Source organism: Phyllostomus discolor, chromosome 12 (genome assembly GCF_004126475.2).
Source record: "Phyllostomus discolor isolate MPI-MPIP mPhyDis1 chromosome 12, mPhyDis1.pri.v3, whole genome shotgun sequence".
Taxonomy (NCBI): Eukaryota; Metazoa; Chordata; class Mammalia; order Chiroptera; family Phyllostomidae; genus Phyllostomus; species Phyllostomus discolor.
In genome coordinates this window covers 76,642,445-76,668,974 of record NC_040914.2, presented here as the reverse complement: position 1 = coordinate 76,668,974, position 26,530 = coordinate 76,642,445, and the positions used below count along the sequence as shown (strand labels likewise).

Genomic DNA, 26,530 nt, shown 5'->3' with positions numbered 1-26,530 from the left:
TGGGAGGAGTGACCCTGCCATCATGAGCACCAGTGCTGACAGAGGACCAGTGGTAGTTGTGGCAGCAGTCCTACATGGGGGACGTGGCTACCCCACCGTCCCCATGGGGTCCTCTGTGTGCACGGGGGGCCGTTTTCCTAGGAGGCTCAGAGGAGGAAGCTGATGCACCCCAGGCAATACGGCCCGGCTGTGGTGGGTGTGAGTGTGGGCCCAGGAGAGAGGACAGGGAGGGAAACTTCTGGAAGGAGTAGCCAAGGCTCCGGGGGCTCCCCAGGTGGGGGCAGGTGGACCTGCACTACTACACTGATGTTTGGGAGGGTCAGGGCAGGCGGAGGCTGACGCTTAGACAAGCAGACGACTGGCGACTGGCGGGGTGGGCTGGCTGAGGCAGGAAGCCGGCGGGAGGGCGGAGGAGGAAGCCAGGCTTGATTAGCACCCGCAGCCAAGATAGGCTGCCCTGGCCACAGATAGGCGCTCCCGGAAGGCCAGTGAGGTCAGCGGGCAGCGTGGGCAGGCAGCCAGGCCCAGACCCCCCAGACGCTGGGACAGCCATGGAATGGGGCGCCAGCCATGCTCCTCGAAGGGCGATCTGCTGCCCGCTCACCCTCTGCCTGCACAGTGTCCACGCCCTCTGAGGAGAGGCCCTGGGAGCCCTTGAGAATCCCTTGGGGCCAGGCCAGGAGAGGGGGGCTGGGGCCACACCCTGGTAGGTGAACTGCGGGCTCAACTCTCAGTCTTCCAGTGGTGGCATTGGGGCAACTGGGCCTCAGTCTCTGGGCCTCAGTTTCCATATCTGTAAACAGGGAGTCCAGCATCTGATGCCGAGTTTCAGGCTCAGTTTTTTCACGGGTCTCCCAAGTTTACCCCAAACCCCCCCAGTCCATTCCCGGCACAGCCACCAGCTCAGCCACCAGCTCTCACCTCCTCCTGCTCGGTCCTTGTTTCCCCAGTGGGCCGCCCTGCACGCAGGGTTTCCGCACAGTGTGCTCTGTGGGGCCGACTGCGTGGAATCCACTGAGCTCTCTGGCTCGAACCCGCGAGGGTGAGGGGTGGCCCCGCCTCAGCCCCCTGCCCACACCTCCATTCCCGTCTGCATTCCTGCTTGGCCTGTGCCCCGTGAGGACGGCTCTCTGTGCTGCTGGCTGAGGCTCTGGGGGGCAGCAGCTGGTCTGCTTTGCTCACACTATATACCCCCAGTGTCTACAACAGGGGCCGACACGCAGGAGACACTCAATAAATAAAAGTGTGAGTGAGCGAGCCAATGGGCTAGGCCCCTATGGAGGAGTTGGGTGGGACGCTGGTAGAGTCTTACAAAGAGCCGCCCTTTGACAGCCTTCTCCTCCCACATATTCCGACCACCCCCAACCTGTGCCCCCAAGGCCCACGTATCTTTGGTGGGGGCTGAGGTTGGAGTCAGAACCAGGCAAGGGGCAGCTGCCCTGCCAGGGCTGATGTGGGTGCTGGGCGGTCAGCTCCTCCAGGCTGAGGAGGAACTGCTGAACACAGTGAGGGGCTTCCCAGGGCCGAGGGGGCCAGCTCTGTGCCTCAGTTTCCCTCCCAGTTAGAGAGGGCATGGGTGGTCTTATTGTAGAGGTGCCTTTGCACAAGGCTTTTCTGGGGTGCTGGAAAGCCTTGTGTGTGGCTGGGTGCCGGGCCCCTGGGGCAGTGCAGGAGGCAGCACCCATATGGGCCAGGACAGCCACCCAGGAGAGGCCATGGGCTCTTAGCCCCACCTCAGTCCTGTCCCGGGGTCTGCCCACAGGGCCTTGCTCAGAGAGGTGGGCAGTCCTGAGCTCTGGTGGTGGACACGGGCTAAGGGTTCAAGGGTAGGAAGGGTCCCTATCCTACCGGGGACCAGTGCTCTGCTGACGGGTCATGGAAAGAGCTTGGGGCCCGGGGGCGGTGGGCAGCCGAGCTATCTACCAGCCAGCCAGCCACCCTCAGCCCGTGCTGGCCAAAGCCTGTGACCTCTGAACTCTGTTTCTAAGACAGCCACTACAGAGGGGGCCCCCAGGCTCTGCACTCACTCCAGACCCAACCCAAACACTCGGGTCAGGGCTCGTGCCTGCCCTGCGCCCTCCGCCTGGTACACCGTCCCCAGACAGCAGCTGCTTCCCCTCACTCCAGGTGTTTGCTCAGGCATGGGCTCAGGGAGGCCTCCCTGGCCACCCAGTTTAGAGTTGCTCCCCCTTGTTTCTCTTATTCCAGAGCCTCCCCGCCTTGAACACATCATTTTCACTTCCTTATTATTTAGTCTTTGTCTCCCTGACTAGAACATCAGCTGCCTGGGTGCCAGGACTCTGCTGGTACCAAGCAGCAACTTAAGACACATGTGTTTACTGAGTGAATAAATGACAGCCTTCCCTTCCCTTGCCCATGCCTGGGCTGTAGACCCATGCTCCTCTGGTTCTATGGACTGTGTCACCCCCACAACACACTTCCATGAGGACGGGGCCGAGTCTGCTTCTGTCGGCACCTGCGCCGTGCCCGGACCCCGGCAGGTGCTCAGGAAAACACCTGGGGAAAAAAGGATGGCCCACTGTGGGGGCACAGAGACCCCTCCTCAGGGTTCTGCTCCATTTCCTGAGTCTCGGTTTGCTCAGCTATAACATGGGGAAGTCAGGATGGTGTAGAGCCCACCAGGGCACCTGGTGTGGACCCCCATCCCTGGGAAACCCAGAAAGAGATGGCTCCTGACCCGGCCACTGGGTCTGGTCTCTAGAGCTGACTCCAGGTTGACCTCTGACATCAGCCGTCACCCCCTCCTGTGGCCCTCCCCTATCTGTTAATCTAAGACAAATAGGCCTATCGGGCTGCAATGCCAGGCCTGGTGATAAAGCAAAATAGCTGAAATGATTTTTCCCACCCACACATGCCGAGCTGGCGGGAGGGGACTTGTGGCCGGGCAGTATCGGCCCATCTCCCAGGCTGTCCATCAGGACGGGCCGTCCTGCCCGCCCACTGCCCGATAACAAACCGTGAGGTTTGCATAGAAACTCCAGGCAGCAAGATTAGTCAGCCGAGCACGGCCCAGATAGTGAGCCCTACGCCCTCGCTCACACTCCGGGGCGAGGATTCCCAGCTGCAGCCGGCTCCCTGGGGACCCTGGGGATGGGGGAACCAGGCTTCGGTCCCCGAGCAGGAAATGGCTGACAGACGCCTCCTCCAGCCCCTTACAGCAGCCGCTTCGCTCCCAACCGATTTGCCATGAGGCCGCTGACCACATACCCTGCATAAAACCCTTCATTTTATAGCCAAGAAGATGGAGGTGTCCCCCCACAGTCCACGGCATTGAGCTGAAACCCTGACCCATGCCCACCTCGTCCCACCTCTCTCCAACCCCGCTCTAGTCTCCAATGCCCGAGCCACACGGGCACTGCAAGCCTTGGGGCCTTTGTGCATTGCCGGCTCTGTGCTCGGGCAGCCTTGCCCCGATGCCAACCTGCCCTTTAGGGCTCAGTGTGGGGATGGGGGAGGGGCTAGGGGTACCGTGCTGACCTGACTCTGACCACCTGGCTGTTCCCTCTCTGACCTGCAGTGCTGTGGGAACACAGCCAGCCTACCCATCACTCCCTCCAGGGCTGGGGATGGAGCTTGGGACAGAGAAGGCGACACCAGTATTTGGGCAACTGGGTTTATTCTGTAAACAGAGGTCACTGGGAAAAAGCTCTAGGCCCTGAGACATTGATGGGGAGAGGGGATGTTGCTCCTGGGGCCCTGATCACACGGCCGGGCCAGGAGCGAGGCGTGGAGGCAGAGAGGGAAGGGAGGGCACGCAGAGGAAGCCCAGAGACGCCTCCCACCTAACAGGCCGAGCCTTCTCCGATCCCAGTTCTGTGTACCATGAGGGGTCGGTGGCCTTGGCCATGTCACTTCATCTTGCCAGGCCTCAGTTTCCCTAAATATACAGCGGGAATCAACTAGTAGCTCCCTCACAGGACAGCTGGCAGGATTCGGGGAGATAATAGTCACCTCAAGAATTACAGAAAATCACGATCTACAGAAAGCATGAGCAAACGCGGTTCTCGCCAGGTCATGCCATTCTCCACGGTCCTTCTCTTGGTGGGCATTGGTCCCCATCCCCACCCCATGCCCTTCTCACCTGAAACTGGGCTGTCCCAGACAGGGGAGTCCACCTCAGTCTCAGCTCTTGGGAACTCTGGATCACTCCCCCACTAAAGGCCCTGGCTTCTGGGGGAGCAGAACCAATGTATCCCGGGAGTTGGAGACGTGGAGGTGGTGGTGACAGACTGTGGCCCTTTGTGGGGACTGTTTGCCCCACAAGTGTCTCGGCTGCTACCTAGTCTGGGATGGGGCATGGGTTGCTGCTTAGTGTTGGGTGAAAGGTGGGTGGCAGGTGGTCCCCAGCTCTTCACCCCTGTCCCTTCCTGTTCCAGTTCAGACTCTTCCTGCCCAGCACCAGTCTGCGATGCGGACTTGTGGATGGGCCTCCTGCCCACCCTGCGCCCTCACGACAAAGCCAGGCTGCCGTCCAGCTGTCAGTCCTGCACAGTGGGTGCCCCGCTGTCCATGGCCTCTCACCCACGGCTCCCACCTTCTCACGTGGTCCCCACCCTCCCAAGGCTCTGCCCAGTTGGCTTTATTTTGTAACCAGTGCTCACCAGGAAGGTCTTCCAGGCCCTGAGATATGTACAGGTGAAGGAGACCCTGCTCCCTAGGCCCTCATCACACAGCCAGGCCATAGGGACCCACCACCCCAAGCAGTAAATGTGCCCCTGGCCACCTCCTTCCCTCCTGGGCCTGTGAAGCTCAGGCTGCCCTCACAGCCCCTCTGTGCCCCCAGAGCAGGTGGGGAGCCCTGTAGGCCTCCTGGCTTCCCTCCTGCTCCCCAGTGAGTACGGCACCCATGGTGAGCAGCCCTGCGCTCAGCATCTGAGGCATCTGGACCACGCCGCCTCCCTGACGGGTGGATAGAGAGCTGGACAGAGACTCTCCTGATTAGAGACCCTGTGCTGGGAACACAGGGTAGGGGTGGGGCGGGAGGGAGGTCAGAGGAGTGAAGAAGGGGTCACCCCGCCTCTACTGGCTGAGGAGCTGTTCAGTGGAAGAGGCCCTGGAAGGCTCTTGGGGGGAGGGGTCCAACACCTGAGGTCCCCCTGGGGGCCCGAAGCTGGGTCCAGCCCTACACACGGCAGCCACTCCCTCCATCCCCCTTGGACAGGGCCATGAGGTGGGCGGAAGGCCCAGGACCCTCACTCCGTTAGATGGGATGCTTGGTGCTCTCAGCACCAAAGGGGCCTCTTGTCTGTCTGACCTGCTGCTTCTGGGTGTTTAGTGGAGACGGGGAAGGAGAGGAGGGTGGTGGGAGGTGCGGGGACAGGACACGGAGTGGGGGTGGGACACAAGGGGGGCGGAGCCAACCCCTGAGGAGCAGGGAGTTTAGCAGAGCAAAGGCAGGGGCAGCCGCCCTCCCAGACAGGCGTTGGGGATTATAGATTATAGCTGGCACTATTTGCATATCAGAATTTTAAACAGCCAGCCTCTCCAGCAAACAAGGTCATTTCAAAGATAAAACTACTGAGTTCTCCCTCTTCCTGCTGCCTGCCCCCTTTCCCTTTGAACTGGGCTGAAGGCTCAGGCCAGGGCAGCTCCAGGTCAACGTCCCCTTCTCCAGCCCTGGGGGTGCCCTCCCCACTGTGAGCTGTGACCCCCTTCCCACAGAGGACGGGGTGAGTCCTCTGCCCTGCCCTGTGTACTCGTCCACTTTCCCGAGGCAGAGAGGGACCCCCCCCTCTGCTCAGATCCCACCCCCACCCCTCTCCCTTGGGACTAGGCCCCACCCACCTGATCCCTCCCTGATGCTTCTTCCCCTCAGGCCCTAGGGCCTCCTTGCTGGGCCCTGATCCCACCTCTGAGCCTTTGCATGGGCTGTGCCCTTGGCCTGGCACCCTCCCCTCCCACATGCTCTCAGCGCTGCCTGCCCTGCTGGGACCCTGGGTCACTCTCTGGGACCCCATATTTCCCACACACCCCACAGTGCACGCTGGTGGTGCCTGAGCTCCGTGAGGGTGAACATCCCTGGCACAACCAGCCTTCCTCCAATGCTCATTCAGGGTGCCTCTGCTCCAGCCCCCTCCCGTCCCTGGTGGCTCAGAGGAGGAGGTGACAGTGCAGAGGCCACACTGTGGTGTCACTGCAGAGCTGGGACTCAAACCCAGCTGGGACCCTGGGCTCTGACCTACAGGAGATCTGGCTCCAGGGTAGCCAGGCATCTGGGTGAGAGGTGGGTGTGGCACCTGCGGGGTCGAGGTGACCGCCACCTGCAGGGGAGCAAAAGGTGCTGCTCCCAGCTCTGCAGCCACACAGCTCGGCCAGCCCAAGAGCAGAGTTCTGGTTGTCTCAGACCGTGGCTCCTCCCATTGAGCCCGTGACACTGCCAGGCACAGATGACAGCCCTGAGCCTGATGTGGAGGCCTGGTGCTGGCTCTGCAACAGGCACGGCTCTCCCCTCACAGCCCCCTTGAGCGGCCGGCACTCCCCTTAGCTTTCTTGGACACATGAGGAAACTGAGGCCCGGAGAGGACAAGCGGCCTGCCCATAGTCACTCCACAAAGTGTAGGCCCAGGCTGGGCAGGCTGACTCGGGGTTGGTGCTGCTGCTCCCGGACAGTCTGGGGGTCCCACTTGAAGCAAGCTGCTAGCCGCTGATACAGCTCGTAACTTTAGAAAATGAAAACAAACACCCTGAACTCCTCCTCAGCCTGACTTTGGTGTTCTGGAGTCCCAGGTATCCGCCAGTGGTAGGAGGAAACCAGGGCAGGGTGCAATGGGGCCTGTGGATGACAGGATGGGGAGGGGGACCTCACTGGTATTTGCAGTGTGTGTGGAGGTCCTCCTGGGAGGAGAGGGGTGGGAGGCCTCCCTTCCGCCCGGTGCCATGGGCTGCCTCCCGGGGGTCCTTCTGGCGGTCTGCTCAGGGCCCTGACCACTGGAAGCAGAGCAATGGCAGTGCCCCCACTGTGCAGCTGCAGAGAGAGGCCCTGGGTCCCAACCCGCAGATGGCAGCCAGCTGGGGCTGCAGCACAGGTGCCGAGGCCTGGGCTCTGTGAGGCGACCAGCTCCTACCCTCATGCAGGCCAGATGGGAAACCAAGGCTTGGGCCCAGTCACTTGCCCAAAGCCAGACGGTGTAGGGTGCACTGTGGTCTAAGCTGCGAACACCACCCCAGAGGGGACAGGTGGCTGATGCCCCCAAGCTTGCTGCTGTTGAGGGTAGCGGCTGCATTTTCCCCCATATTTAGGTCTGGGGGCTGGCTTTAGGCCGGGGATCAAGAAACAGGGAGAGAGATGCTCACACATGACAGGGAGGGGGTTCAGAAGAAGAGTAAGAGAGAGAGCCCTGGACGTGCAAGGAGCAACAGGACTTGCAGGTGTAGGCGGCCAGGCACTGGCTGCACCTCTAACCTCCAGGCGGTCACTGCTGGGCAGTGCCCTTGGGGACACCAACCCAGCTGGGCCCTGACGAAGCCCTGCTGCCCCATTGCTGGCACAGGCGGCCCCTGCAAGATAAGAGCCCACTGGGCCTCTCTGGCTTCCCCGGCCGGGTGATAAGTGTGGCCTGCTTGGGGTCTGATAGGGGGTGGCTGCCATGGCGGTTGGCCAGTGGCCGCTTATCGGCCCATCGCTGCCCACTTCATATCTGTGGGAACTGATAGGGAGCCCCTCGGCCCTCAAGGATGCAAATAGCACAGGAAGCTCCTGGGTGTACCCCAGCCCTCCCTCGGGTCAGGTTCTGGTCTCCAGGGGCCTCTGCTTCTCTGCATGTGAAATGGGGACAATGGCCCAGTGCTCTGGGGATGCAGACAGGTGCTGCCTAGGGTGGTGGCTTACGCTGGCACTCACACACCCATGGCCGACTCTGGAGCCAGGCAGTGGGTCCATACCTGGTGCTGCCCCTTCCCACCTGGCGACCTCGGACAGGCCCCTTGGTTGCTCTGTGCCCCTCTGCCCTGGTGGAGACTTCCCCACACCCCAGCAAGGCAAAGCCCTCACCATGTACCTTCTTTCCACTGGTCATGAGCCTCACTTGTATCATTACACCCGTCTGCGCGCACGCCTCCCAGGGAGCGTGCTCACAGGTGTTTGGTACACAGCAGGGGCTCAATAAATGCTTGCTGCATCCACAAATGTGCCTGGCATGAGCACACTGTCTCCTTCCCATCCTTCTAGTCACCAAGAACCACACTCTCCCTCCTTCACCCCAGCTCCCACGTAACAGGCCTCGACGGCCAGCTGTGCCTGCGCCTGCAGATGCAGTCCTGCGAACCTTCTCGCATGCCTCTCCCGGTCCCCGAACTGAGGAACCACAGAGGCAACCAACATTCTTCCTTCCCATCACAAATGAGCCGAGTTGGGGGACCCAGAGAGAACACATATGGCAGGACCTCCAAATTCAGAATTCCAGTTGCAAATTAGAGGTGGTTATGATTATCGGCCCAAGACCACCCTCAAAGATACTTGCTGTGGTCCAGGGCCAGGCAGTCTATAGCCACCTTCTGCCTCCCAGGAGTCTGTAGCCACCGCAGAGGCAGGGCCAGGGCCAGGGCCAGGGAGGGCTACTCTGTACAAACCTGAGCACCTGTATGGCTCTAAATCCCTAGCCCAGCTGGGAAGGTCCTCCACACGCACCCACCTCCCTCTTTGTCCTGGCTGTTTCTGCCTCCTGGGATGCCTTTTCCTGCCTATATCACCTGCTCCTGTTTCCAGCCAGACCAGACTCAGCCTCCTGGGAATCCTCAGGACACTTCCGTCTGCCTGGGATTCAGCTCTGAGCATCAGCAAGGCTCGGTGCTTGCCTCCAGCCATACCACTGGCCCCACAGGCGGGCTGGACTTTGGAACAGGTACAGGCCCAGGCTTGATGGGTTGCCACCAACCTCTCCAACCAGCAGGCCAGGCCTGTCCCACTCAAGCCGTCAGAGTGGTCGGGTCCCAGGACTCCCAGAAGACTGAGCCCTGGGGCCACCCCGACAGGCAATGCTGCTGGACGTGACCGCAGACATGGTTACCTGGCCCGCTCCAGGAGCTGCTGGCCTCCTCCTCCACGCTCGTCTCTGGCTCCTGTCCCTCCGTTTCCTTGGGGCCTCCGGGAGATGTGGGGTGCGGTGTTGGTGGTGGTGGCGGGGGATTAGCTTCTGCAGAGAGGAGAACACCATCAGGCCCTGCCAAGCTCTGGGCACTACGCTGCCTGGCCACTTGCCCAACGCTGTGGCCAGGAAGGACACTGAGGCCCAGGTGGGCGGGTGTGTGCCTAAGGTCGCCCGCCCCCAGGATTGTTCTAAATAGGGGGGATCAGACAGCTCAGTTTTCCCCTTGGCCTTTAAAACCTCTCACCCCCCCCCTCATTAATTGTAGCAATAATAATTGCTATTCCAGCTGCTGTTAATAATTAGAGTGCAGGATGCCCTACCAGGCACGCCCAGGCCAGGGGCCCGCCCAGGCCAGGCATAAGCGTGGGCTCTGCCTCCCGGTCTCCTCCGGGGCAGCTGGGGGCCTCTCCGGCAGGCCCTGCATCCGATTCCAGCCCAAAGGGCATGTTTGCCTTCCCTGCCAGCCTGATAACCACCTCAGCCCCCAATCGATGAGCTCCCATAAAAGCCCCCCCTCGGTGACGTCACATGCCGGCAGAGTATTAATACCCAAGATAAGAGCCATGATTAACATCAAATAAATCAATCACACAGTATAAAAGTCCTATTATTTTTGGCTATAAATCAACGTGGCTGGCATTTGAGCTCCAGCCACTGAGAGGGAGCTGTGCTGGGCCCGCCCGAGAGGCAGATATTGCTCCTGCTGCCTTATCTCGCCCATCACCACGTTATCACCGCGGCCTGTGCCAGGTGCAACCCCGGCTGTTTTTTCCAGCTCCTTCCCCACCCCACCCCCACACAGCCCCAGTTCCCAGATCAGATAAGGGGCTCTGGCACCCTAGGAAAGCCGCCGGGTCGAAGTCCACCAGTAACGAGCCGCTCGCCCTTTGGCAGATCAAGGCCCCCGCAAGGCCTTCCCATTAGTGCAGGGCATCTAACAGTGATGCTGATGGTGACGAGGGGCCCCTCACACACTCTCTCAGGCCCTCAGCCACCCTGAGGGGCTCACGTCCAGTTACAGATTGGGGAACTGAGGCTCAGGAAGGGCAGGAGCATGGGCTGGGGACCAGCTTGTGGAGGGAGGCTGATGCTCCACTAAGCAATATGAGATGATGATGATGATGACGAGGATGATGATGATGATGATGATGGCAGAGATAATAGCAAACCAGAGCAGGAACCAGAGGCCAGGTACATGATCCTTTCACATGGTCTGGTGGTCCCTGGTGAGCTGTTGGGTGACGGGAACCCTGGCTCCTGGGTGCAACTCTTGTCAGCCCAGCCTCCTCTCACGGCATAGCCCTGGTGACCCAAGCGGGCCTGCTGCTGGGAAATGGATGCAGAGGCCAACAGGTCTCAGAGGACGAGGCCTTTGGGCTCCTGGGCCTGTAGTCATTCTGGGGGAGACCCTGAGGCTCTGAGACTAGGAAATGCTGGGGGTGGGGTGTCCACAGTGAGAAGGAACCTCCCTGCCAGGGACTAAGGTCTGTTCAGGGTATCTGCCTGCCTCCCTTCCCCGGCATAGCTCTCCTGCCATCTACTCTCCATCCCACCTCAGGGCCTTTGCACGACCTAGTATACCCTTTCCTGTGCACTGGCAGCATGGGTGGCTCCACACGCCCTTTGGGTCTCTGCTCAGTGCTCCCCCCCACTCCATATCTCTCCTTCCCTCCATGCCCACCCACTTACCACCCTCCCAAATGGTCCACCCCCTGTGGACCACCCCCTGTGGCTGTCTGCCCTATCAGACCATTGCCTGGGGTAACTTAGCCAGGGTACGCACTGTGGCATAGAATGAGAACAGGAGTAAAACTGCTAGCCATGGCCACGGTGGGGAATCCAGGGAGGCAGAAGAGAGGGAGCTGGGGCTCACTCCCCTGTCCTCCTGCCACAAGCTTTCTGTCCTCAGTTTCTTCATCTAGAAAATGGGTGGGGATGCTGACCTCCCCCAGTGCCTCTGCCTTGGTGAGGGGTCTCTCTTTTACTGGGGGTCTCTTGGGGTGTCTGGGGGTACAGCTAGTCCAACAGGCTGCCCCAGCCTTGAGGGCCCCCTGGGGACCTGTTCTGAGCAGGCCTCCTGCTGCCAGGTCAGTCCACCCCTGAGTAGAGGGCTGCGCCTCCCTCCAAGACTTGTTCTCAGCTGGAGAAACTCATCCTACCTCCGCCGGGGAGACTGCCACCAGGAGGGCCCGAGAAGAGATTCTGGTGCCTGGGGTGGGGTGAGGAGCAGCTGGAGAGACAGGGGGATCAGTGTGACTCTAGACCTGGGGGTCAGACCCCTGCTTGGGTGCTCAGGCTGTGTGACCCTAAGCACCTAGCAAATGGGGTGACAGGCCCTAGTAGGAGTACCTGCTGTGTGCTGAGCACCACGTGTGCTGAAGGAGGTCCCATAACCAGGTGAGGGCTTGCTGCCCAATTTCATAGAGGGTAAACTGAGGCTGGGAGGGGATATAGCTTTCCCAAGGTCACTCAGTGGCCCATATGACTTGCTAGCCAACCCTGGACTACACTTCCCCCATCTGTCCAAGAAGCTAGACTTCTAAGACCCTCCTGTTGCAGGTGTGCATGCCTCCTCTCCCCCAGTGCCCCCAGCCCTGTGATCAGGCCCCCTGCTGGGAGTCACCCAGGTTTCTCCTGGCCCTACCGGGCACAGTTGGCCCCCAGATACACCAAGCTCAATGCTACTTCGCAAGTGTGGAAGCCCAGAGGGACTGGCTCCCACGAAGTCATAGGTGAGAATGTGAAGAGGTATGGGTGGCTCCAGGTGCCAGATCCCGGCCTGCTGCACCCACTGCCCAACTCACCTGGAATAGAAGGGCTCGGTGGACTGCACTCTGCCTTGGCCTCGGGCTCGGGCGCTGCTGCCTCTGGCTCTGGGAGGCTGATACCTGTGGCCTGGGCCTCTTCTCCCGCCTCCATGTCTCCAAGGGAACCTGCACACATAGCCCAAGGGGAATCATGAGGTGCTGCCTCCTCATGGTATACCCTGGCCACCCCATGGGGTCAGAGGCCATGAGGGACCAGCCATCGGTGTGGGGACTCCCTCTGGGTCCCCCAAGACTGGATGTGAAAACCTCACCCTGTATCAACCTGGCCCCTGCGACAATTCCAACACCTGGGGGTCACAGGCCTTCCTGCCCCACCTCCCCTGCCCTACAGCCTGTGCTGGCCCAATGAACCGCTCTTGCCGGGACAATGGACCCAGGCTCTGCCCTCTGCTCTGCTCCAGACCATGGGAGCAGCTATGGGGACTCTCGTGGGTCAGGGAGATCCTGGAGCTTATGTGGCCGCCGTGGCCTTCCACGTCCCACAGGTGCGCACTTCAGGGGCTTGCAGGGCCCGAGGGGACATCTGCAGCCCCTGTGGGCAAACATCTCCTGGGCCTTGCACACTTGTTTCCCCTGCCTGGGACCCCCCTCCAGGGAGCAGCCCGCCCTCAGGTTCCAAAGTCTGAGAGCTTCGTGAGTGTGGGCTCCAGCAGCTAGCACACGAGGCGCTCAGAGAAGCTGATTAGCTAGTAAACAGCTAATGGGATTCAGGTGGGCACACAGGCATCCGCAGTCCACCTCTGGGGGCTAGAGTGCCACAGGCCTGGGGTCCCCTAATTCCAACCCCCCAGAGGCTTTAACAGGGGGAGGCTCAGGGAGCCCACTTTACAGGTGAGAATCCAGGGGATCTGACCCAGACCAGCCCTGGGAGGGCGTTGCAGCTGGACCCCCCAGGGCCCCTGAGTGCAGGCCATGGTTGCAGCGTTTGCTTGTTCCGAGGTCAGACAGGTGGCGCCAGTGGGCAGAGAGGACACTGGTGAGCAGGCGCCCAAACCACCTGAGGTCCTTCTGTCCGTGTCTCAGCCTGGGCCCTGAGAAAGGTTCCAGGCGCACTGCCTCCTGTCCCAATCACGGGTTCTTTTCATTTTTAAGTTTTGGTTTTTTTTTAGAGAAGTTTTTGGTTTTCAACAAAATTGAGAGGAAAGTACAGATTCCCCACGCGCCCTTTCCCCCACACGTGCACAGTCTCCTTGTTCACAGGAGGCGCTTTTTTTTTTTTTTAAATCAAGGACGAATAGCAGGTTCTTGAATAACATCATTTACTTGTAACGTTGAAGAGATGCTGTGGCAACCTAACTCTGGTTTGGTGTCCCTCAGCGGAGGGAAACGTGGTTCCATCACACCTAGAGTCACAGAACCTGTAAGTGACATTGAGTAAGGATTTACTGTACCTCCCCAGGTTCTCTCTCTGCAGCCATCTGCCCTGCCTCCTCCCACCCATCATCAGGGAGATGACACTCGTCTCGTCACCCAGGTGTGGCATGGGGGAGGGTCCTGACTCATGAGCCCCAGCCATGGAGCTGGGGAGGAGGCTTCAGGGCCCAGGGAACTGAGTCTGAAGCATCCTGGCCCTCTTGCTGCTGAGGACAACGAGCAAGAAGAAAAGTCTAGAAGACATGGCAACATCTGTGAATTCCCACGTCAGAGGGGCCTGAAGGAGCAGAGGGGGGCTTGCTTTGACAGGAGCAGAAGGCGCCGGCAGGAAGGCCTGAGCAGGGAAGAAGGGAACGGCCCCTTCCCAAGGGCCACTGAGCTCCCGGGCCCTAGGGGCAAGCAAGCAACTGCAGTGGGAGACTTGTTTGGTATTCACACCTCAGTGGCCGGTGGCTCCTGACCTTCTGTATGCCTTGATCCCTCTGGGAATCTGATGAAATCCAGTACTTTCTCCCCAGAAAAACACAGGGAGGGACGGAAACATGTCCAGTTTCAGGGGGCTTCTCACCGAATCGCTAGTGTCCTCCATCCCGAGCCCTTACCCTCCAGCTTTGCCAGGGTTTTCCAGGGGCGGAAGGGGTCGAGTGGCTAGCTGGTGGAGGCCAATGGGTCCTGCTGATGCTTCAGTGACTGTGCAGCACGTAACAACTGTGCCACCTGCCAGCGTCCAGCACAGGCCACAGGAGCTGGCTCAGGGCAGAGGGCCAGGGAGATCCATGAGGCTACGACAAAACGTGGTGCCGAGTTCCCAGGCTTCCTTTCAAAACCTAGCAATTTACATGGAGCAGGGAGGTGTGAAGCTGGTTCTCTTTGCATTTCAGCGCACCTCTCTGACCACAGGTGGGGGGTGGCCCACTATGTACGTAGTGGAAACTGAGTTGTCTCTGGTGGGGCAGATGCCTCTCCTGACTTCCGCAGACATCTGAGGGCAGATACTGCTCTAGAAAGTGGAGGTACTGGGACCACTGGGCTCCGTGGGGACTTCCAGACCAGCAGGGAGATAGTCAGACAATATACAGGCCCCAAACCGGAACAGGAGAAAATTATAAACGCGCAGGGAGAGAGGGAGGCGAGTGAGAGCAACAACAGGTCAAGATGCTACCAGTAGGTCTCAGAGGGGTCGATGTTGGCACGAGGCTGACGGCTGAGAAGAGGGCAGAGGAAGTGGCTTGTGCTAAGGTCCGGAATCCGGACAGGCCTCTGTGTGGTAGAGGAAGGAGGAGGGGGTAGTCAAAACTGAGGGGAGAGTAGGGCCGGCCTAGAGGCAGGGGTGGGTGGGGGGTTGGGAGGCAGGCGGCTCCTAACCCTGGAGGCCAACAGAGGGTCCACGCAGGACAGCAGGGTCATTTTCCAGCTGCAGCCCTCTGGAACTGGCTCCTGCCTCTCCAGCCTCCTCAGGACACCTCAGAGCTGTAATTACTCGGACCACACAGAACCAGCCCTAGGCTAAGCCTCCGTGCTCTCGTCCAGGTGCCCACACAGGCAGGCTCTGTGTTGGGCTGGGCACATCCCAGACCGGTCGGACTCGTGCCCCTGGGACAGGTGGGAGGCCTGACCTGCCGTAACCTCCCTCAGCTCTCACCTGGGCAGGAAAGCGCTGGATGCAGTGGAGGGATCAGTCTCCGATCCCTCTCCCACGGTGTCGGCCCTCAGTGGGCACTGCCCATCACTGGCCAGCAACCTGTCCTGAAGTCAGCCCTCTTGCTGGCCCTTTTCCAGAAGCATGGTGCCTTCTGTGGCTCATTCAGAGCTAGAGGGATTGCCCAGGAGCTGCGGCCCCTCCTGCTGAACGGGCCAGTGGATTTCAGGGCCTTGGTTGCCTACTCTAGAGAATGGGTATGAAGCCACCTGCTTTCAGGGAATGCAGGGACCAGAGCATTGGGGTGGGGCTGCCAGTCCCCTCCCCACACCTGCCAGGACCCCAGGGACAATAGCCCCCACTCTTGGTGCCTCATCAGGTGGGCCTCAGCCACCCAGGGAGGCCCTGAGCTGCTGCTGGGTCCATTTACAGGAGAACAAAGGCGTGACAATGAGCGTGAAGAAAGAGGCTGCCGGCTGAGGCAATTTATTCTAATGCCACTAATTCAGTTCCAGCACAATTAAAACAGCTCTGATAATACAGGAGACAACTGCCAACCAGCAAATCGCTACAAGCCCACAACCAGGATGCAGCATGGCAAATTCTGCCCCACATTTGCCTTGGTGCACAGAGAGCGTGCTGCATGGCCCCCACTTACGGCCCGGTACCCACCCCGGTTCCACCTGGGGCTTGGCGGGGAAGGCTTCTCAGCTGGCCACGGTGATTGCTATGATGGTGTGCTTTCTTGGGTGCCCTGTGCTAGGAAAGTACCCGGATGGCCCCTGTGGGACCCTCTCTGCCCAGAGACCCCAACAGCTGAGCCAGGCCAACCCATGGCCAGGCAGGAGGTGACCTTGCTGTGTGTCCTCAGACAAGTCACTCTACCTTTCTGTGCTCAGTAACCACACAGCTCCCACCTTATAGGATGAAATGTGGCAACACCTGTATCTGAGCTTAGCTCAGGGACGGCACACAGCACGTGTGCCCCAAACAATGACTGTCATCACTGTTGGCTACTACCACCCACCAGCGGCAGGGCCTGGGAAATGGTGGGGGATGCACTTATGATTAAGTACCACACTGTGCTCATTTTATAAATGTCCTTCATGCCCCCCATGCCCCTGTAGCCAGGGCTGTAGGGGCGGTGGGGAAGGTGTGTGTGGGGAGGGGCTTACAATACCACCGCAGCGGGAGGAGTGGGGGCAGAGGACAGTGGGAGGGTGATGCGGATGGAGTGGTCTGGGCAGGCAGGGCGCTGATGACAGTCATGATGGGCCAAGGCGCCTCGCAAGGTGGAAATGCAAGTCACGCAGATGAGTGAACTGAGTCCCAGCAAAGTGAACTGAACAGTTCATGGGCCTGAGTGAGAAAGCAGTGGTGGGGGGCAGGTAGGGAAGGAGCCTCCTCTGATTAGCCATGCTTCCAGACAGTGGCCCAGGCCATGGCTCGCCTCTGCACCAGGTGTGGCCCCATGCCCCTCCTCAGCCTGCTAGTGAGCTGGGAGGGAGGGTGAGGCTGGGCCCGTACCCGGTGGGGTCAAGAGGCCGATGCCCAAAGCAAAGCATCTGTCTGGGGGGAGCCTATGGGGGATGACAGAGGTCACCAGTGGCCAGGGCAGTACTGGGCATGGCCCCTGCTGCCCACAGCCCCTCAGTTATCATGGTGAGCAGGCGCCACGCGCGACGATCTGTCTCCTGCTCATTAAGCTGGATGCCGAAATGGAAATGAAAACATAATAGCTATTTGATTGGGGGTGAGATATTTTGCATATTGGCTTGGTGCTGATAGCGGAATTTCATCAACTCCCTTTTTTCATGCTTTAAAACTGAATTATGGAGACAGGCTCTGTGTGGTGCGATGATCCCAGCTCCTTCCAGTTCCTGAAGCAGGAGCGATTGTCGACCCCCTCCTGGCTTTGATGGCAAGGCAGCTGGGGGGTCCTTTTGAATAACTGCCTTGAAGAAAGCAAGCGCTGGTATCCGAGGGGACAAAACCCCCCCAGATGTCAGACCTCAGGTGGGCCTCCCAGGTGGGAGCAGATGGAGACGGCTGGAAGCACGGGACAGAGCCCCCCATCCCTGACGCCTGTGCCTGTGTCGAAGGCGGGCAACTCTGACCATCCCCTGCCAGGCCCCTGGAAACTTGAAAGAACCAGAGCAATGTCCTGGTGAGCCCTGACCTGGACTGCAGCTCAACCACAGGTGCGGCTCTTTCCCCTGCGCCCACCCATTGCATGGGCCATTCACGCCTCTCCGGAGGGTCCTCCTCCGCAGTCCCAACTCACAGAAGAAAACAGGTTCCGGCATCTGCCCGGGTCCCCTTCCTGTGTCAGGGTGGGGTTTTGAATGCAGGCCCACTGGCCTGGGGGCCAGGTGGACACTGGCGGGTTACATGCCCTGCTCCTCACCCACCAGTATCCTGGCCTGTCCGGGGAGGTGCAGAGCTGGGACAGGGGCACCAGGGAGATTCCAGGGTATAGGTGGAGCCGGGCTCCGACGGCTCCTTCTCAGCCATTGTTCTTTCACTCACTCACCCACCCACGCACGAGTTCAGTTCTTCACCCCCTTATTCATTCACTCATCCAAGCTTGCCTGAGCCCACCGACACAGGAGACCCTGCAGCAGCTAAGATGCAACCCCATGAAAGAAACATGAAAAATGCAAGTGCGGCCACTGGCACAAAGGAGAGGGTGCCAGTCAGGGCAGCCTTCCTGGATGAGGCAACAAATGAGTGGAGACCTGGAAGGGGACAAAAGGAGGTTGCCTGCAAACAGGGCCAGGACAAAGCATGGCAGGCAGAAGGAACAGGAGGATGTTGAGGCCGGCGACCGTGTGCGGGCCCTGCCTCCCTGAGTCCGGTTTCCTCACTGAAAGCCTGGGAGAAGCAGCCTTCTGTCATGGACTATGGTCAGGGTTCAGGCAAGGAGGTGCCCGAGGGGGCTGGGTACAGACTCGTGGGTATTATTACAAGTGTTATTATTTCAACTCTCCACGGAAGTGCCCCCTGGCCCTCCAGGGGTGAGGATGGGGGTGACAGGGCTAGGGGTGCTGAGGTGCTAGGGCCTGGGGAGGGGAGTGCAGGTAGGAGAGGAGGACTTCTCCCCAAGACTGGCAGAAGGCCTGGCCTCCTGTCTTACTGGCCCTGGACAGCTGGGGGAGGGAGGGGGCTCAGTGCTGCCAGGAGCAAGACCCTGGCCTCTGGGTGGCACAGTGGCCAGATAAGGCCCTGATAACAGAGAGAAAATAGCAACAGATTCAGACTTTCCCACCACTGGGCAGCGGGCAGCTCAGGCCATGGCGGGGACAAAGAGGCGGTGGGGACAGCTCTGTTCTCCCTGAGGGAGCTGTGCTGTGGGAGCTCAGGGTGATAGGGACCTGGTCATTTTGGGGCCCAGTAGACAGTTGGGTCTGAAGCTTGACCTCTAGGCAGGAGGCAGCATGACCTCTGGTGAAGCTCCCCCTCCCCTGGGTCCTGTCGAGCATGAGGGGATGCTCTTAAACCCCTTGTCAGATTGGAGGTCTTGGACCCAGCTTGTGTGTGACAGACACGGAACCCAAGACATAGAGTGCAGGGGCAGCTGGTGGCCCAGCACCCGCCTGTTAGCTGCAGCCTGCAGCCTGCATCCTGCAGCCTTCACTCACTGCCCAAGCCCCTCATGACGAAGTACCTCGTACTCAATGCACAATTCTGACAGGTGGTGAGCTGATTTCCAGGCCCAGGTGGATGGAGAGACACAGGTTAGAAGAGGGAAGTGCTGGATAGGGAAAGCCAGGTCAGGGTCAGGACCAAGCCTAGAGCAGGCGGGAGTCCAGCATATGGGGCTCTGGTGAAGGCAGGACATGGCCAGGACCCACAGTGGACAGGCCTCAGGCAGTCAGGGGACTCATGAGGTTGGCTTGTGCTACCCACAGGGGCAGGGGCATGCTCAGTAGTGCTTCTGATAGAAAAGGGGCTCTCGTGGGTAGGCACAGAGGGTAGATTCTAGGAAGTCGTTACAAGGCCTGGGAAAAGTGTCCACTTAACCAGAACTTCTTCAACAGCTCCTCTAACGTGAACAAAGGCAGGTTTCTGGGCCACTGTCTCCTAAGAGCTCACAGCAGCAGAGCGGCGGGGCTCCCTGGAGGGGTACAGGCACCCACAGGAGGAAGGTGGAGCTTGGGGGGCCTCCTGGACACCCAGGCAAGCCCTGGCACTGACTGCCGCTCCCGGCAGGTCCTCTTATGCCCACGTCCCACCAGGATGCCGAGGGCCGGCACAGGTGTCACAAGGAGCCTGGCGATCTCAGTGAGTCCATCTCTTGTCCCCTGAAAGTAGCCTGAAGCGGACCGCTTCTCTCTGCACCACTGCCAGCACAGGGGCTTGGCCATTGGCAGGCGCCCCTCTTGGGCCCTAGCTCTTCCCTGCCCCCAGGATCAGCCAAACCTCTTCCACTGCCCTGGCCCTCCAGCCCCAGGGCCTCCTCAGCCCATGCTGTCCTTCTGCCAAGACACTCTCTCATCCCATCTCTGCCAGGTTACAGCCTTCTCACTCCTCAGCAAACTCTTCCTCCCACAGTCTGGGTGTCCATGGAGCTTCCCATTTATTTGCAAGTCATTCGTGCAATTCTCTGGGGAGGTGGAGTGGGGGCAGCCAGTCAGCTGATGCTCCCTCTGGTCCCCAGTGCCCAGAGGGAGGAGGAAGGGTGACCCACCTGTAGCCAGTTTCAGGGAAGGCACCGGCCCAGTAGCCCTAATGGGCGTGCCCAGGGTTCAAGGATTGCATGGATGGCCGTGAGGAAGAGTGTCCCAGAGAGGTGCAGAGGGGTCCCTGGAACCTAAAGAGGTGTGAACTGGGAGGGGCCCCTGGGCCCCTGCTGTGGCCTGCCAGTGGCTGTCATCAACCCAGGATCAGTCCCGATGACAGCTAGGGCGACCGCAAAGAGGATGTTGGCAAGATAATCGTGGCTTATTCGAGCGGGCAGCCCGCTCCTCCAGGGGCAGAGTGAGCGTCTGAACCTCTCTGTTCTGGGGACCTGGGACCAGACGCATTCCTGCGCTGATCCTGCGCCCGCCCTGCCCCAACTGCATGAGCGGGCCTGGGGCGGAGGAGACATGCGGACCGAGCAGCTTGACTCTGCTTCTCCACCAAGGTCAGCCAGATGCTGACTGGATGCGTCCTGCATTGGGAACTCGCTCCTCTTCCAGAGGTGCAGACATCTGAGTCCTACACCTTGGTGCCTCTCAGGTCTTGGTGTCCCCATCCTAGCTGCTGTGTGTAAGTGTCAGGCTGTGAGCCGCCCGGCTCAGCAGGCCTCCAGGCTGAGCCCGGAGGTGCTAGTGAGTGCAACTGTCCCAAGTTAGCCAGGCTGGAGGAGGGTGGCTGGCTGCCATCACAACACACCCTGGGCCATCCAAGGGCAAAGAGATGCCCTCAGTGTCAAACACAAACTTGCAGGGCCCGGGGGCGCCAGGCAGGAGCCCACGCTCTCTGGAACACAGAAACGTGCTCCAATGGACAAGAGCCGCTGGGGCCGACTCCAGCTTCCAGCCAATTAAAAAGATCCTAGGGAGATATAATTCACATACAATAAAAATTCATCCTTTTAAGGGCGTGTTTATGAAAGATGGGAGGGACAGTCACATGTGCCCAAATAAAACCCGGGGCCCCCTGTGACTCAGTCTCACGCAAAGGGACTAGCATCTCTCCCTGTCAACTCTCCCACGCTCCCAGCCAGCTGGCGCCTCTCACTCGGGGCCCTACACCCAGCCACGAGCCAGGTCCTTGGGCCTCTGCCTTTCCTTCTTGCACTCGAATGTTCTTTGTCCCAACCTCCCTCTCCCTTCCCCAGGTCCCTTCTCCTCACACCCACGTTCTACTCCCTACAGGCCTGGCAGCTGGGCTGGCGCGTCAGGCCTCCCTGGAAGGGTTCGGAGGGAGGCCCCGGGGTGCTGAGGACAAAACAGGCCTCCTCCTCAGCAGGTGGCGGGCGGGGCGCAGGTAAAGGCCGGTAGCCATGCTCATGCAAATATCTTGTCCCTGTGTCTCCATTATGCCTGGGGGCCGCTGTAACCGAGAACAGCCCCAGCCCAGGAAATGAGGCCCCCTCTCTACCTGGGCAGCTTCTAGGGCAGGAGGACCCCATCCGAGGCCTTTGGCCCTCTCACCTTGTGGCCCTCACCCTGCGGCCACCCCCTCCTCCTAAGGACTCACCCTCCCTGGTCACCCAGTGGTCAGCTTCCCATCTCCTTCCTCCGGGGGCTGTCGCACAGATTCTAAGGTCGCGCTCCGTGGCGGGTGGTTGTCTACACGCGACTCCCATTGCACCCAGGCCTATTGGTGATGCGCATGGAATCTTCCGCACCTTGACCCACCCTCCTCTGCTCAGCACCCCCATGGCTCCCTTACCGTGGCCCACAACCTGGGCGAGTGCCCTGCTCTGGAACAGCACCTGGCACATAGTAGGTGCTTAATGTACACTGGTGACTGTGTGATGGATGTGGGGAGGGAAACGGGCTGCTCGAAGATGACCTGGCTCAGAGCCAGGTGTGGCGGGGGGCCTGCTGGGCCCCCACAGAACAGGACCAGGGCAGGGGAGTGAAGGGCCTTGGGGGTGCTGGTCAGCCCCAGAGGGGAGCCTTGGGGCCTGAGCCCATGTGTGGATGGATGATCAGGGGCTGAGTCCCGAATGAGGGGTGTGCCACCTCCCCCCACTTGTGGAAGCCAGGCCTTCCTGCCTGGGAGGGAGATTTGGGGAGATAGGGCACTGACACCCAGCGGGGGGGTCCTGTATCCATATCCCGTCCCTCAGCCACCACCACTTCCTCCTGCGGTCAGTCCCTAACCGACAGGCGGAATGCAGGGGGCTTAACTGCCCAGCACCCAGGGTCATGCCCAGTGGGGGCCTAGAGTGAGCCTGGCCGCTCCCTGCACGCGTGTGCCTCTGGAGGCCTCACAAAGCAGGAGGGACCACGTGCAGCGCCGGGGCACCTCCCAGCCGGCCCCCGCCGGGCAGGAGTGAGCACGGGCAGCAGCAAGGACTGCGGTGGCAGCAGGAGAGTCCAAGCGGCCTCTGCAGCAGGCCCAGTTCTAAGGACTGAATCACGCTGCACTTTTGATCCCTGACTCCTCTATTTAGTGTTATCCCCACTTTACAGATGGGGAAACCGAGGCAAAAGGAGGTTAAAGAAACTGGCCCAAGGCCTCACAGCTAGAAGAGTGGACTGGCGGCCGCCTGCTCCCCTTCCCTGTGTCTGGTGTTTCCTGCACGCTCCCACCCATCATCTCCGTTTATGGGGGTGGTGGCAGGAGACCCTGGTCTGCGGACTCTCAGGTCTGTGGCTTTGTCACCTGGTCTCCCCTCACCTGGCCTCAGTTTCCCTTCCTGGCCCCATGCCACAGAAGGACCAAGGCCTGGAGAAACCCTCCCTATCTCTCAAGTTCTTTCCCGAGTCCATTCCGTGATCTCCGTGTCACCACCAAGTGGCAGGAGTGGCCATCTACCTGCCACTCCTCCCCCAGCTGCCAGCAGTCCGTTCCTGAGGCCAGGGCCCAGGCTCCACTAGCTACCTGCTGTGTGGCCTGGGCCAGCATGCCCCTCTGTGCTCCGTGGGGACGTCCACCTGCCTCCCAGGGGTATGCAGTGACAGGCACTAAGGGCCCCCCGCCGCCCCACACAGGAGCTGTGGCCCTTCTGGCCCAGATCCCTGGGACACAAGTACATAGCCCTCGACAGTTTACAAAGCTCTGCCAGGACCCTCCTCAATACCAGCCTGGTGTCGGTTCCTCTGCACAGATGGGAAACTGAGGCAGAGAGCACTATACCAGTCCTCATCTTGAGCCTTGGGTTATCTACCCACCACAGCTAGTCAGGGCAAGGCAGAACCGAGGCTGCGCCAGGCTCTGGGGCATATGGCTCTGAGCCTGGGGAGTCTGCCCAGGCCTTGGTTTGCACATCTGGCACACGGGCACTGCCACAAGGAGTGGATGGGAAGGGGCTTCGCAGGAGGTGTAGACTCCCCAGATGCGGGCTGTTCCCAAGAGTTCTATAACCCCTTCTACCAGGTTCCTGAGCACCTGCCACCTGCCAGTTCAACCCGGGCGAACAGGTCCAGACGGGGTGTGTGTGCGCATGTGGGTGATGTGTGAACATTAGGGTAGTGGTAGACAGGCATCTCTGATACTAGGAAGAGCTAAGATGGTACAGCAGGTGGGGGTGGAGGTGGCCGGCGAGGGGTTCTCAGAGGAGGGGGAGATATCTCAGCTCTGACTGTGAACAGGGAAGCCCGCTCCAGGCGGAGGGAACTGTCCGTGCAAACCCCTGGAAGCAGGACAGAGCTGGTGGGTTCTGGCTCTGCAGCCGAGGATGGTGGAGCAGAGAGGCAGAGGGGCTAGAGCACCAGGCAGCTGGCCAGGGTTTATTCTCAGCACCTGGGAGGCTAAGCAAAGACTGTGGGTACTGGGCTGAAGGGAGGCCAGCGGTTATGGATGGCCGCCGCCTCCAGGCAGCCCCTAGCTGGGTGCCCTGTGCTTGGCCTCAATCAGGATCCTCCCCTGCCCCAGCCTGCCCCTTTCTCTGGCTAGGGCCAGTGGGCAGGTCCCCTACCCCTGTCCCTAGGGGCAGGGTCCAGGCAGGGCAGGGCAGAGACAGGGGAGGCAGAGGAGGTAGGAAGAAAGTGCGGGGCCTGAGAAAGCCCAGCCTGGCTGATAGGGGAGAGATTGGTTTCAGCCAGAGCTGCGGGCTTGCCAAGTCCACATCCTATCGTGCGGCCTGCACTTACTCAACATTCATCTCCGCTCAGCTCAGAAACTTTATCAACGCTGGAGGTTGGCGCCATCTCTGGGCCTGGCCACTCCCCACCCTCCGATGGGCCCGATAGCTGCTGATAGATTACACGAGATTGTTTCACTCCAAGGACCGATTACTAATACTCCCGGGGGAGGAGGTGCAGACCACGTGGCCTGGGCCAGGTGGAGAGGGGCCAGGCCACTCATGGCCATGGAGAACAACGCTTGGGGCCATGTGGCAAAGACCCTGGCGTGTGACTGGTGGGGAGGTGGAGGGGAGAGGCCACAGCACGGGGTGACAGTGGTGGTCAAGGCCAGGGTGCACGGCAGAGGCGGCCAAGGCCGTGGCATAGAGTGCAGAGCAGCAGGCAGCCTGGGGAGGAGACGGGGCCATAGTGCCCGAGAAAATGGAGTGCCGTTGGTTCCAAAGAGATTCCTTCTCCAGATGAGCTGATAAGGCTGATAGATGGGAGTGGGGCTGCGGCTAATGGAGCCGTCACCGGGGAGCCCCCAAGTCAGATGAATGGAGGCAGACTGCCTCCTGGAAGGGGCCGGGGCTCTGGTGTGACGGGCCCTGCCATCTGGTGGGGGCAGGAGGCTGCGTGGGGAACCGGCAGCTGGCGGCCCCTCCTCAGCTCCAGATTTCTCCTCTCTTGCTTTGGAAGCACTGCACCGGGTCTGCACTACCGACATCCCGAGAAGGGCCTGTCCTCAACCACTTTACCGAGGAGCCGTGGCCCCAGGAAGAGTGGGAGCTCTGGCCCCAGGAAGGCCTGGGTTCAGGACTCCATTTGCTTCCCCTTCCAGGTCATGGAGTCCTGCCCCCACATCCTGCAGGCTGCCCCGATGCTCCATGTGAGGAGCACACCCGAACCGAACCAGGAAGACTCTGGCACCTAGACTTGTACCCTGGGGACGGTGTGCAGGGAGGAAGGAAGAGGCCGGTCCTCTGGGCTGGCCTTTTCCCCTGTTGGGTTTGGCCAGGTCCCAAGCAGCAAATCTACTCTGCTCCCACTGTATAGATGGGGAAACTGAGGTACTTTCCCATTCCCATGACGAGTTTGTGGCTCTGCAGGGCCTGAAACTACCTCCTGGCCCAGAACACCCCACCTCCCCACGGGGCCAAGGGCCAGCATCTAGGAAGCTGGGGTGGGGGATACCCGGGCTCACACCCCACAGGGCAGGGCCCCTGTCCCCTGAGCCTGTTACCACAACCCAAAACTGGGAGTTAAAACATCAACCTTAAATTTGTAGGCAGAGAGTGGAGCAGAGGCTGTGGGGGCCAGGGGAGGGGTGGGCACTTAGTGTTCGACGAGGACAGAGTTTCTGTTGGGATGACGGAAACTTTCTGGAAGTAGATAGTGGTGATGGTCGTACAACCTTGTGACTGTATTTAATGCCACTGAATTACACATTTGAAATTGTTACAATGACAATAAATTTTATGTGTATTTTATGTGTATTTTACTACAGTTAAAAAAAATCTGCCACCCAGTGCCACGGAGCACAAAGCAGGTGCTCCGTTAAGCATCTGCTCCTTTCCTCAGGGATTTGGAGACACAGGTCCCTGTGCACAGCCCTCTTCAGGGACACTGCCTGGGGCCACTTGCCGGATGTGGAGACTGAGGCCAGGGCTTGCTGGGGTCTGGTTCTGCAACCACGGGTGGGGTGAGGATGCTGGAGGGTTGTGGCAAGTCCAGGAAGCAGGCCAGACCAGCTGGCTGGTCCCACGCATGGCCCTGGGCGAAGCTCTGCTGCCGTTTGGCCCTGCGAGGCTCTCGATGAAGGGTCTGGGGTTTCCTGCAGCCCAGCCGAGAGTCCTGCAGCCCAGAAATACCCAGTGAGACTGGAGCGAGCCCCAGGCCTATGAGAAGCATGGTCCGTACAGCCCCTAGTGAGTTCCTCACAACCTCGGAGGGCGCCATCCGAGGCTCAGGGGTTTCCGTGACTGGCCCCAGGGAACCCAGCCAGTGGAGGTCTGGGATTTGTGTCCAGAACCAGCAACCTTGACTCTGACAGGATGAATGAGAGCCATGGTGATGACGGTCACCATGGAGCATGGACATTACAGGTTTGAGCTGAACCCTCTGGCTTGTCAAACACTGGCTTGCATCTGAATTCCCAGAGATCATCGGGCCAGGACAGAGTAGGTGGGGAGGACAAGTCTGGGACGTGAGAAGGAAGAACTGCATGCACAGCCCACTGGCCCCTGCTCACACGCTGGCCCCAAGAGCCAGGTGCTGTCCTGGAGGCGAGGTGGCACGCTGAGGCAGTGCTGGCACCTGAACTGGGCATGGACAGCACTTCTCCCAGCACAATCACACCATTCCCCGCTCAGAGCTGCGCCTCTGTGCTTCCTTCCGCCTGGAATGTGCTTCCCCACACATGCCACCATGCCAATGTCTGTGCTTCAGTGTGGCCACCTCACCTTCCCCGACCGCCAGGCCCCCAGCTACAGGGGACCCCTCCACTGCTGAGGACTACTTTCTGCTCTATCTCCCACCAGCCTGGGGCTCCATAAGGGTGGCGACGGAGGCCCTGCCTGTGAAGGTCACGGGATCCCTGGTCCAGCTGCCCCCTCCCCACAGTAGGTGCTCACTGCAAGTTAGAAGTCAGCCTGTATGCGCCAGTTTCCAGGCAGCCAGCCCCTGAAGGAATGAGTCCCCATCATGCCTTGGGGATGGGGACCTCGCTGTCCACTGGGTAGGACCCCAGCTCCCATAATTTAGGGTTCTGCCCATGACGTGTTCCCTTGCAGGCAGTAACTTTTTCTTCCAGTTTGCTTTGCTCTCCTAGGAGGGCCCAGGGTGGGGATAAAT

The 26,530-nt window shown here is 60.2% G+C and overlaps 1 protein-coding gene across 2 annotated transcripts in view; it reads right to left on the bottom strand.

Annotated features, from left to right (window-relative positions):
- ZFPM1 (zinc finger protein, FOG family member 1) overlaps positions 1 to 26,530 on the bottom strand; it is a 74,828-nt gene that overhangs the window by 32,301 nt on the left and 15,997 nt on the right. Inside the window, exons 1-3 of one of the 2 annotated variants that reach the window (XM_036012387.1) lie at positions 14,952 to 16,104; positions 11,912 to 12,040; positions 9,027 to 9,152 (exon numbers count right to left, since the gene is read on the bottom strand). In XM_036012387.1, the coding sequence (XP_035868280.1) occupies positions 9,027 to 9,152; positions 11,912 to 12,026 (241 nt within the window). In that variant the 5' untranslated portion in view covers positions 12,027 to 12,040; positions 14,952 to 16,104. Of the gene's footprint in view, positions 1 to 9,026; positions 9,153 to 11,911; positions 12,041 to 14,951; positions 16,105 to 26,530 lie in introns of those variants that run through there. The other variant, XM_036012388.1, reaches the window with a different exon arrangement.